Source organism: Montipora capricornis, chromosome 1 (genome assembly GCF_036669925.1).
Source record: "Montipora capricornis isolate CH-2021 chromosome 1, ASM3666992v2, whole genome shotgun sequence".
Lineage (NCBI taxonomy): Eukaryota > Metazoa > Cnidaria > Anthozoa > Scleractinia > Acroporidae > Montipora > Montipora capricornis.
This window is the reverse complement of record NC_090883.1, coordinates 25409197-25420374: the sequence shown is the minus strand read 5'-3', so window position 1 is coordinate 25420374 and position 11178 is coordinate 25409197. Positions and strand designations below refer to the sequence as shown.

The 11178-nt window shown below is 42.4% G+C and overlaps 1 protein-coding gene across 3 annotated transcripts in view; it reads right to left on the bottom strand.

The window, feature by feature from the left end:
- Positions 1 to 484: 484 nt before the first annotated feature.
- LOC138035007 (amyloid beta A4 precursor protein-binding family B member 1-interacting protein-like) overlaps positions 485 to 11178 on the bottom strand; it is a 48086-nt gene continuing 37392 nt past the window's right edge. For all 3 annotated transcript variants that reach the window (XM_068882031.1, XM_068881956.1, XM_068881978.1), the window contains 9 exons: positions 9866 to 9987; positions 8942 to 9016; positions 7348 to 7488; positions 6432 to 6542; positions 4890 to 4991; positions 4582 to 4725; positions 4179 to 4272; positions 3787 to 3899; positions 485 to 2554 (listed from right to left, as the gene is read on the bottom strand). In XM_068882031.1, the coding sequence (XP_068738132.1) occupies positions 1601 to 2554; positions 3787 to 3899; positions 4179 to 4272; positions 4582 to 4725; positions 4890 to 4991; positions 6432 to 6542; positions 7348 to 7488; positions 8942 to 9016; positions 9866 to 9987 (1856 nt within the window). In that variant the 3' untranslated portion in view covers positions 485 to 1600. The remainder of the gene's footprint in view (positions 2555 to 3786; positions 3900 to 4178; positions 4273 to 4581; positions 4726 to 4889; positions 4992 to 6431; positions 6543 to 7347; positions 7489 to 8941; positions 9017 to 9865; positions 9988 to 11178) is intronic.

Here is an 11178-nt window from a genome sequence, read left to right as displayed (position 1 = left end):
ACTTCAGCAAGCACGTTTTTTTTTCTTCCGGTTGCCGTCCGCTTCTCAAAAACGCGCGTGCTTAAGCTCCCTGAAGCTCGAAGAGGGCCAGTGCCCAGTCTCAAGACTAGCCCGAGCAGGTCTGGCGGCTCGAAGGAAGACAACACTTGTCCTCAAAATAAAAATCGATTCCAAAGCTTATGCACTTTGTATGGACTCAATTGCTTTTTTTCTTTCAGAAAGAAGAGCAAGTTATATTCAATTCTAAACATTAAAATAATTTTCCATTCCAAACATATTATATTCTATATACAACTGTCAAAAGACACCTAATTAACCCATTCCCATTTCATTTTAAAAACTCGAAGGGTTCCAGGACTATCCGGAAAAAGGTGAAATCGGCGTATTTGATCCTTGAACCGAACAAGAGGAAGTCGCAATATCAGCGTCCTTCCCACAAGCTTTCTTGAAACTACGTTTCGGTCAGATATGTGGAAACGTAAAAGAAAAATTGACTTTATGCTTGTTGCTTTAACCCTATCAAGGAACTTACAGCACGGATTATTGAATGATATCGGCACTTGGGCACGATATTTCAATTGACCAAATATTAACTTAAATAACGCTGTATCACACTATATCACGTTAGGTAACAAAACCGCTCACCTAAAACCGTGCAAAGCTAATAAGCCTAGTTAAATTCATTGGCTTAAACAGCCCTTGTGGGTGTAGGGTGAACTAGTGGTTTATCAATCATACCGTACGGATTTCGGAAAGTCGACGATAACTTACTGCGCATGCACAGGGTCACCTCTGGGATACCTCACGCGACATTTCCTTGGGTTTTAAGTAAAATATATTCCTAACCTCAAGGAAAAAATATCCCAAGAACCCACAAGATAGCCATTCACTTCAGAATGCAACTACGTCTTGGTATTTTTCCGCCGATCTGGGGTGCTTATGTTTCAAAACGGTTGGCCTTTCTGGGATTGTGCTTACTACATCCGCTGAGATACTCTTCAAAGTTTGGGAATCAAACAGCTTGCCTCGATTATCTAGCGGTAAACGATGCTCTTCTAAATCTTTCCCTTAGTATCATCTTTAAACTTACTGCCAAGTAAGAAACCCGCGTTTCCTTCATGTAACTTCAGCGCAAAGGGAAAGATTATTTCCGAGGATGCTATTCGATGTTAACCTCGCAGGATATCTGGCTCTGATTGACCAGAAAGTTAGTTGCCCGTTGTAAAACCAGAGTGCTTATAAACTCACACCCAGATCACCAAAGGAGGTCAGGCGGTCGCGTTTTCGTGCGAATTTCCTTCATGAAAAACTTGTACCAAATAACTATTCAATAATTTTAAATTTTTTCGAATTCAATTAATATTCTTAAATGTGAAAGCCATTTTCACCTTGAAAGTTTTCTTTGTAACTTCTGCTAATGCAAAAAAAAAAAAACAATATTCGAGCAATATTGGCGAAACAGGGCACAGCATAGAGAAAAATAGGTTACCAATCGAACAAGAATTAATAAGTACATCTGACCAGCTTGGACAATTCTAAGAAAAATTTGACCATCTGATGTGAAACTCCAAACGAATTGAACTCATTTGAAGCAACTCTATCAAGACGTGGATGTCCCTGAGCTGCTGAATCGTGGTCTTCCTGTCTTGGGCGGTATTACAGGTTGTTCAACTCCTCCGCTTGGTTCCCTGTTCATGTGGTTGCTAAGAGACTCACTTAGCCTTTCTCTGAATAAAACGTCCGGAGGAGGGGGTGGGAGCTCGATATCCTCGCCATCCTGAAGATCCCCGGTGGGTGGGGGTGGCGGCATCTCTTGCAAGGAAGTGGATAACAGGCGCGACGAAGGGACTAGTAGCGAGTCGACGAACACCTCTTGGTCTGTACTAAGCGACGAGTTCCGATGAAAGACGTCTGAATCTGTCGACAGCCGAGAAGAAGTCCTTGATTTCGATTTAGGGGGGACTGGAGGGGGACTTTTCCCTTTCGCTGTACTGTTTTCTTTGAAATTCACATCTCCACTACTTGCATTTGAGGATACGTGGGTTGGAGAGGGCGAAGTTCGAAGTTCCGTCGTGCGGGGTGACGTGAGTGGTTTGGCACCAAATGAAGGTAAAGGCGGTGGAGGGGGTGGGGCAGGCGGTTGGGAACGGTCTATGGGTGGGGAAGGTGGTGGTGGAGGTGGCGACTCGCTGCGTTTCCTCCTGGATCGCCTGGCTGAACCCATGTTATTCCGACTCAAGTCACCGTTGTGTTCCTTTTCTTTGATGGTGCTTTCCTGAGGCTGCGTCAAAACCTCTTCCTGTTTCTTGGAAAACGATTTGCGAGGCACTGGCGGTGGGTCTAACACCAGGGTATGTTCTGGTACCACCTGAACCTGTTCAACTTGTTGAACTGGTTCTGTAGTTGAGCTGCTTTCATCCGCTTCCTCCCTGACTGACTGCAATCCGATACCACTGTTATCGATGTCAAAAGGTTTGGGATCCAGTGTATTGGGCGTAACTAGACCTGTGCTGTGTACCGAGGGCGTATCGGGCGATATCGGCTCAGGGATACTCTGTGAACACACAAAAACAACCATGATACTGTGAACAGAATATGTGTACGATTAAAGCTGCAGACTGCGGCAGGCTTAAAACGTAGGCGAAAATTAGAGGGGTTCGGCTACTCATGCCATCCGGGTTTGATGCCGACCGAAGATATCGATCTACAAAATTAACCCGCCGATAGTTTTTCAAGCCAATGGAACACAAAACCCACAAATACAACCAAGCAAACACGGTTCATTTGAATAAAACACGATCTCACAATCACCAAATAACCATTTCCTCTTTCCTTCGGTATGCCGGGTTTGATTCGACCAAAATGAAAATTGTTGCGAGAAAAAGGCCCACGCGAAATTTGGAAGAAAGAAGCTGCCTTTTTCTGTTTGTGTTACGCTCGACGGACATGGGTTCCGTTTTTATGAGGAGAAAAGTTGTCCCCACAAAAAGCATCACTTTCTATGGGAGATAACATTTCATGCATTTGCTATAGAAGCGCGGCGAACAGTTCACCTGAGAAACAAGAAACTGGCAAGATCATCATCTGTCGAGGGTGGGGTCAGCCTTCAAACCGAGCCAAAGTTCTGCTACACGAACACTTTGTCTCAGCGACCCAGATCAACTCGGTCAAGGGTACGCTATAAAGAGATCTTCAAGGTGTTATACGGCCGGCTACAGAAGCGATTAAACGGCATGACTTTTCTGTCACGTAAACACTCACGAAAGTTGCCTTGTCTAAAAGGGTGACTCACGTATATCTACACGTTCCAGCACTTGGCAAAGTCCCTTTTTGACTTATGGCTGTTTCTGCTTACGTGGCCTCATACACCGTACTGCCAAGCCGGCTGGAGAGACCAGGACAGCCACAACACCGGGGACTTCATCCCCTACTCTTCTCGAATAGTGTGGAGGTTCTTCAACGTCCCACAGGGAACTTATGAACATAGAAGATATTTGTGAGACGGGGTTTACAGTCCTTATCCGGGAAGACTTGGAAGTCTAACCATGTACGGATGTCATTACAAAGGCAGAACTTTCTTTCAGTTATTTTAAAATCCGGACTGTTGATCCGGGGGGGGGGGGGAGGGGGGGGGGTTTGAACCCCCGATCTCCCGCAGCCCGACAGCCCGATGCTGCGGGAACCGGAACAACTTGGAACTACCTTTCTCCATAGATTCGAGGCCACGTCAGAGTGGGATAAAAATCACCCTTGAAAAAAACGAAGACAAACAAAATGGACTCTTACCCGATCCTCAATGACGTTTCCCCTCTTCCATGCATCAGAAAACAGATTGCCAATTTTCTTCGAAGGTTTCTTGGGTTCAATCTTAGTTCTGCTGACCGAGAAACTCATGCTGCCTAAAAAAAATCAAAGGCAAAATTAATCTAAAACAAAACAAAGAGTCTACGCTAAAACGAATGATGGACCTCCCTTCGTCCGATCTGCGGCGAAAATAAAGAAACCTGACTGGTCCCAAACGAGTCCGTCCGCAAATTATGGACTTTCGGTTTTTCTGTGCAATCTAAGAAATCTCCACCCCACCCCCGCTTCCAGAACATCGAAGAGAAGCAGGCCATTATTATTTTCACAGGGGATAACTACACGCAATAAACACAAGTAAAGTACAATTAAGTTACCGCCGGGATGTATAGAAGAAGTGCCGATAGAGTCCTTGATCCTTTCAGCTTGAGATCTTGCTTTGGTTACTTGGATGTCTTTTGGTGTGTCTGCCTGTAAAATTCATAATTTAGACCTTTTTGTTAATAAAACACTTTCATGTTTTTGCGCTTGTAATTCTTGGAGGGTGGGGGGGGGGGGGGGGGAGGGGCATTTGACAGGCGCATGCTCAAAGTTTGCGAAGCTGAAATTCCATTTTGAGCACTGAGTGGATTTGCAGTCCTCGATGGTCCAGAATTCGACTCCTCTTCGTTTTGCTTATATTCACCTGGTTGCTTCCTTATAGAAGGGTTTCTTAACACAGCGCTTTTTTTTCTTTGACTTGTATCTAACACTTGTTAGGATGGAAAACATAATTCCAACCTGAGCCCTGGTCTCCGCAGTTTCTGCTTTTTGTCCTGTGGCGAAAGTTGATGATCTGCTAAATTTGTTTCTGTCCAGTGAAAACGCGATCTTGTCCATCTCATCTTGAGTCTCGGAAAAATCCACCAACATCTTGTACCCGAACTAAAAATAAAACAAAAAGACCCTTTCTCCAAGATTGTCATAGCACATATCTATTACCATCTCCGGTTGATACTATACTTCTCTTTGCTGTTTAAACAAACGGGTTTATTTTATCTTGAATTGATTTGCCTATGGCATCGACATCATTCAAGTTGTGTGCGTACCTTTGCCAGGCGGATGCCAACCACCCAGCGCTGCATAGTGTGGAGATCTTCCGCGCAAAAACAACGCACAGCTTTGGACTCCAAGTCGTGGAACTGAGGATGCTGAAAGTAATAAATATATCTTAAATATACAGTCTGTGAAGATTATAAACTCTTGCAGCCCCAAAGTAAAAGAAAATCTTTGTTGACGTCATTGTTTATCCTTTGTTTCATTAATCTATCGGTCAAATCGAAGCTTCAAATTTGAAGCCATGTTTACAAAAAAGCGCAGTCTCCAGGTAAGACAATCGCTGTCATACACAAACCAACATTCAAATAAGCTTCATTTATTCGAGTTTGTTTCCTCTCTTTTAGCTAAACGAAGAGAGAAATTAACTATTGCAAGGGGTTTTCCATTGTTTTATGGCAAGAAACTGCCCACAGGTTGCTGTAAACGAGGTTTCTAAATCTGTATGATTTTGATTCTGGGTGATGACGAGGTAAGAAGTTGCGAAGTTCCTTTTAAGGAAAAAAATCCAACAGCCAGAAAGTTGTTGCTATTTTAGTGTAAACAGAAGTTCGGTCAACTGGGTCCGGTCATTCAAAGCAGGATTGCCCAGACAGCCGATTCTGTAAATACTATAATCAATTATGACTAAAATCAGATCAAACTGATAATAATCCGCTTTGCTCCCAATTTTGATTAACCAAAAATCCTAATCCTTTGAAAGCATTCTCGAACGGAAGCTCAAACGTCGGTACACTTTTTATCAGGTATTATAGTTAATCCACTCTCCCAAAGCTTTCAGTTGCTCTGAACCGATTTTACCGGCTTATCACTGGCTACTCGATCTCAAAATAAGCGTATAGTGATTCCTACACTGTAAAGGAGAAAAATACGCAACAGTTCACAAAATGCCTTTGTGTGGTTCAACAAGGTTCTTCTTCCCCCAAGTAGTTTTATCATCTCAGATGGCAGCATAACATCGAAGCGAAGGATTGTTCATTCGTTTTCAGATTATTTTGGACGCATATTGTTCTTCAGACAACGAGGCAAAGCAAGTTGCCACGAAAACCTCTAGGATGCTTCTTATTATATAACAGACCCATAGAGCGAGTTTCAATTGAGTGTCGTAAAACCAAAACCAAAGTAATTACTTTGGCCAATCAAAATGGACGGAGACAATCCAGTAAACCAATCAAAACTCGAAGTAATTCCACGTACCCGACACAAAGCGCGGGAAAATTTGCACGCGCGAGCCACGATTGGTTTTGGTTTCACTTCTGATTGGTTGAAAAAGTGGCGAGAGAACTTTGAACCAATCAATGAGTGAAGTAATGAAAAACCAAAGCAATTCGCTAATTACTTTCGACACTCAATTAAAAACCGCTCTATCACTCAATGTCCAAACAAAAGATTTTGCATGTCTAACCTCTCATTCAGAGTGAGGCTGTACGTGCAAAGACAATGCAAAGACAAAGCCTTTATTCCCCACGGACTCCAAAATGGCTGCCAAGTGAAAACGGTGAATAATGTCGGAAAAAATTATCGGGAAAATGTACCTTCAGAACGAAGCAGTGATCAGTTGGTGCTTTTAGCTTCTTCTTGAATCCGATACCATTAAATATTGAGACGTGTTCAAACTTCAATAAACACACGATATCTCGTGATGACTGAAAGGCAGAGAAGAGAACATTAACTTGCAGCAAAAGTCATGCGAATTTTAAAGGGATTAAACAAGATGTGTCACCCAATTTAACCACAGTTAGCGACTGGGACCTGGAAACTGCAAACCAAACACTGAAGACAGGTTTGCATAAAACAGCAAGTACGAAGGGAGTAGGGATGGGCAAAGAAGCTTACAATGATAGCATTGGAGGTTTTAAAAACGGTTCAGCCTAAAGTTTTTTTTAACTCAGGCGTTCAGTCACAAATCGCACTCAAGCTTACAAAGCGCATGCGCGAAGTTAACAAAAGTGCATAAGTGGCATGGTTGTATTAAAACTGGGTTTGTCACCAGGGTGGGTACATTTAAAAAAATATTTATAAAGTTACACTGGTGGTTAAAAGCGTTTCAGAAATTATTTACAATAAAAACGTTCCCGACGTTTCGGTCGCAATCGCGGACCTTCTTCAGGGGAAGTGAGAGAAGATTTTCTTACAAAAGCACAGATATAAGCAAGACGCTGATTAAAATTCGACATGCGGCGGAGTATTTACACTTGATTCTCGCTAACAAGTAAAAATGACACAAGTCTTGATCTGAGATCGAACATCATCAAAAACGAACGGGTTTAAGTTATCACCACCAATACCGGTAACGCAGGCGAAAAAATATTAGATTTTCAGCCATGCTTAAAACGAATTCGAACATTAGCAGAGGGCGCACAAAGTCCTTTTACAGATCATCTTCGTGTCTAATTGCAAGTGCAACAAACGCTTTCAATAATCAGTTTACACTTCTAGAGCTCATCTCACCTTTGCTTTTCCCTTCGGTGTGTAATAAATGCCAGAGGCTCTTAGAACGAAGTAATGTTTCTTCCAAGATTTTTTCCCTTCCTTCAGGTACAACACACCATCCAGTTCTGGAAGCCTCATGGCATCTTTTTGAAAAAACTCCTGTCAACACAAGAGAAGAACCAAACGTAGATCATTCAACGGTAAGACATCAAACTCGGATTTTCTGGAGGGGACGAAAGGGGAGAATTTCCGTGAACATCATGAATTTGGTTGAAAATGTGAATGGGCTATTTTATTTCTATCTCACGGAATCGATTGGCTTCCACTAATTTACTTTTTATCGTTACTTTCAGGGCTCGAAATAACGGCCGGTCAACGGACAATGTCCGAACTGATTTGGGAGTTGACCGGTCAACCTTTCGCCGTCTTGCCGGTCATATTGACCGGTCACATTTGATCGTTTTGAAAATGAAATAAATTAAAATTTCCATGCTGTTCAGTTGTTTCAGTTGTAGCAAGTCGCTGTGTACTGTCATTTGCGGAACTTTGATCTGAAATCCTGGATGAAATGCAACAAGAACCGTTGTTGATAATGAGTGCTTTAAAGTGCTATAAGCTCTAAGCAACAACTTTTTTGGAAAAATATAACGCCAGTTTTGGTTCATGGGCCCCTGTTTTAAGAGTTATTTATTTTATATAATTTGACAACCCAGAAACGGTACGTGACCGAGCTAAAATGAATTTGGCCGGTCATCGTGTCCGGAGACTCTCCGGAAATTATTTCGAGCCCTGACTTTGTTCCGACCAATACAGTTTCTGCATTGAGCGATGAAGAAAACCCTTACCACACCACTCTTACTATTATGCTCTGACGATGGGCTAAAGGTCGAAGACTCAGCTTTTCAATCTCCTTGCGGCGGTCAGTTCACTAAATTCTCCTTTTACAGTTCTTTTTGCTAATAGCTCCTCTAATATAAATACAAGGTTGCTAGCGGTGACTGCAACAGCATGATTTACTCTAGAAAAGCATATCGATAATATCGACCACTGTGGCTCACTTTAACTGACTCTAAATTGCATTACAAGAAGTCTGCTGTAAGTCCCTTCCCAACAGTTTTCAAGTAGTCTAGAAAAGCAAACGTGAAAAGGTGAAGAGTATTTGTATGGTTTCCCTCGCGAGACAAGCAGCTGCATACACTCCTGTCCTCAAGCAAAGAGAAACAGCTGCTGCATTTAGAGCGGTTTTCAATTGAGTGTCGTAAAACAAATACCAAGGTAATTACTTCGACCAATCACAGCAGGCGCAAACAGCGCAATGAACCAATCCAAATTCGTACAATTCCACGTGACTTGCTCAAAGCGCGGGAAAAAAATCACGCGTGCAAGTCGAATGGTTTCAGTTTTCTTTTTCATTGGTTGATAAACTGGCGCGAGATTTTTAAACCAATCTCTAAGCGTAGCAATTGCAATCGCATAATTGCTTTCGACAGTAATTTGAAAACTGCCCTACCCCAACCTAAACATGGCACTAACCACAGCACTTACTTAAACAGGTAGCAAATGTTCAGACTTAAAAAGGACACTATTTGTAAGCTCGTTATCACGCATTTACCTGCAGCAGGACGGCTTTGCTTTTTTCAGCCAACTCCGCGGCACCTATTGATGTATCACTGCTAAGTAGAAAGTTCTGAAACAGAGAAAACTCGACATCAGGAACACTCAAGGGCGGTGATGTTGTTCTTTGTGCACATTAGTCAGTGACGGAGGAGCGCGTTTTCGAGTGGAAGGGGCTTAAAAGCGAGCTTGGATCTGGAGGCATCCACCCAAAAAATGATTAACTCTAGAGGACTCAAACGGCTTGCAAACGCTATTTTTGGCGTACTCTACCAAAAATGTCCGTGAGTACCATATGTTAAACCATCGAATAACTGCGATTTATTATTCCACTACAAAAATGGTGTTATTTTGCTTTAATTTTACTTGGTAAGAGTGTTTAAAAGAAAAACAGCATTATCTGTCCCTCAGGGCGCGTGCGAACGATGTAAACAGCACAAAAGCCAGCCAAATGTCCTTTATTTGATTGAATAAATGAAATGACGAGTGATAAGCGATGACAAGCTAAATTCTCAGGCTTTGCATCGTGTTGAAAACAATTTCTGCTTGTATTTGCTTTGTTCTAAATCGGTCAAACCGGGACACTAGTGTATCACCGTCTCATATTTTGCGCGTTCTCTTGACCACATATGGTAAAATGGCGTAATAATAATTAACAATTAGACCCGTAGCCCGCAAGGGCTACGGGTCTAATTGTTTTAGTATCACTCAACTAGTCGGACAGAAAAGGCAATAATAAAGTTAGCAAATGCAAGTTGAAAACATATTTATTTGGGAATAATACGAAAGAAAGCGTCACTCGAGGACTATTACTAATAGTCCTCTAGTAGCGTAGCCAATCAAAATGCAGCATTTGCATTAGTCCACTAGTTGGGTGATACTAATGTTAAATATTACACTTTCATTGCGCAAGAATATTTACCTGCGGGTTTCTGAAGAGGGCATATTTCTCTCGTCTGTTATTAAGGACAAGTTTGTTTTCAGAATCCCAAGGCCAGCTGGAAACTACATCCACCACTGACTCGTGGTCTTCAAGGAGACGTTCTGAGAAAACGTATCAAACATTCTACGTTACAACAGCAGTTATGACCAGCAGTATCTTTCGTACATCAGATCACAACATGGGAGTTAAACAACCGACAATTGACAATAAGAAGGCCAACGAGACCAGTTGGCGTAGAAGTCTACTCAATGCGATTTTCATAATTCTGCGGAATCACACCTTCAGCACTAAGGCGCCAAACTGCGTTTTGGTTTCCTAACATATATAGCCAGGAAGATCAACTCCGCCTCCGGAAAGTGAATTGGAGCTTTTTGCGATATCTTTTTCGAGGTTCTTCAGTAAAAAGATTCGTACAGATTCCATCGCTTTCCATCGGTGTCGAGTTCCAATGTATGAATATACCGTGGGAACCAAAGATGCTGATTGGTAGGTTATATCACCCATCAACAATTGATTTCGGCATTCGTCTCCGCTTAGCATCAGAAGTTTGATTGATGGAAGCCGAAACGCAGTTTGGCCGTTGGCCCTTGATTCAGAATCATGAAAATCGCAGCAACATTATGCCAGCTCTGTGAAGTGAAATTTGACGGCAACATAATTATAAATCCATATTTAATTTCACACACTCACCCAGCCCACACATGAAATTGACGACAAAAAAGCACTTCAGCGAATTCGGCATCCCCTGGCTGTGCGCTCTGAATTCGAACATTAGACGGATTTAGGGTCACTCCTAAAACATGGCACTGCGCATGTACTCAAACAATCACACGCTCACTGGCACGCCTAAAGATAACTTGGCGGGATTTTAAAGCTGTGGTCAAACTTTGCACGATGGTCGATCACTGCGGAGTATTTTATTGGCCCGAACCTTAGCAATTGCCAACTGTCATCTGTTTTACCTTGCATGCCAAAGGGTTCGATAGTTTACCGACTGGGCCCCGCAAGCACGTTGCGAGAGAGGACATCAACGGGGTTTCCACTAACAGAATTAATTTTTAGGAGCAATACCATGGCTCAGTGCTAGCGCTTTAGACTTTTGTTTCTTGTTTTCTCCAAATGTCTATGAAAAAAATATTTTCTATGAAGAACGCGAGGACACAACGCCTAACGTTGAACGTCACTGCTAGTTTGAGCACTTAACAGAAGATGAGCGAGCTGAATAAATTGTGAAAACATTTAGAAAAGGGACGTCGTAGATCTGAGATTTCCCATTGTTTAAGGTATTTCCT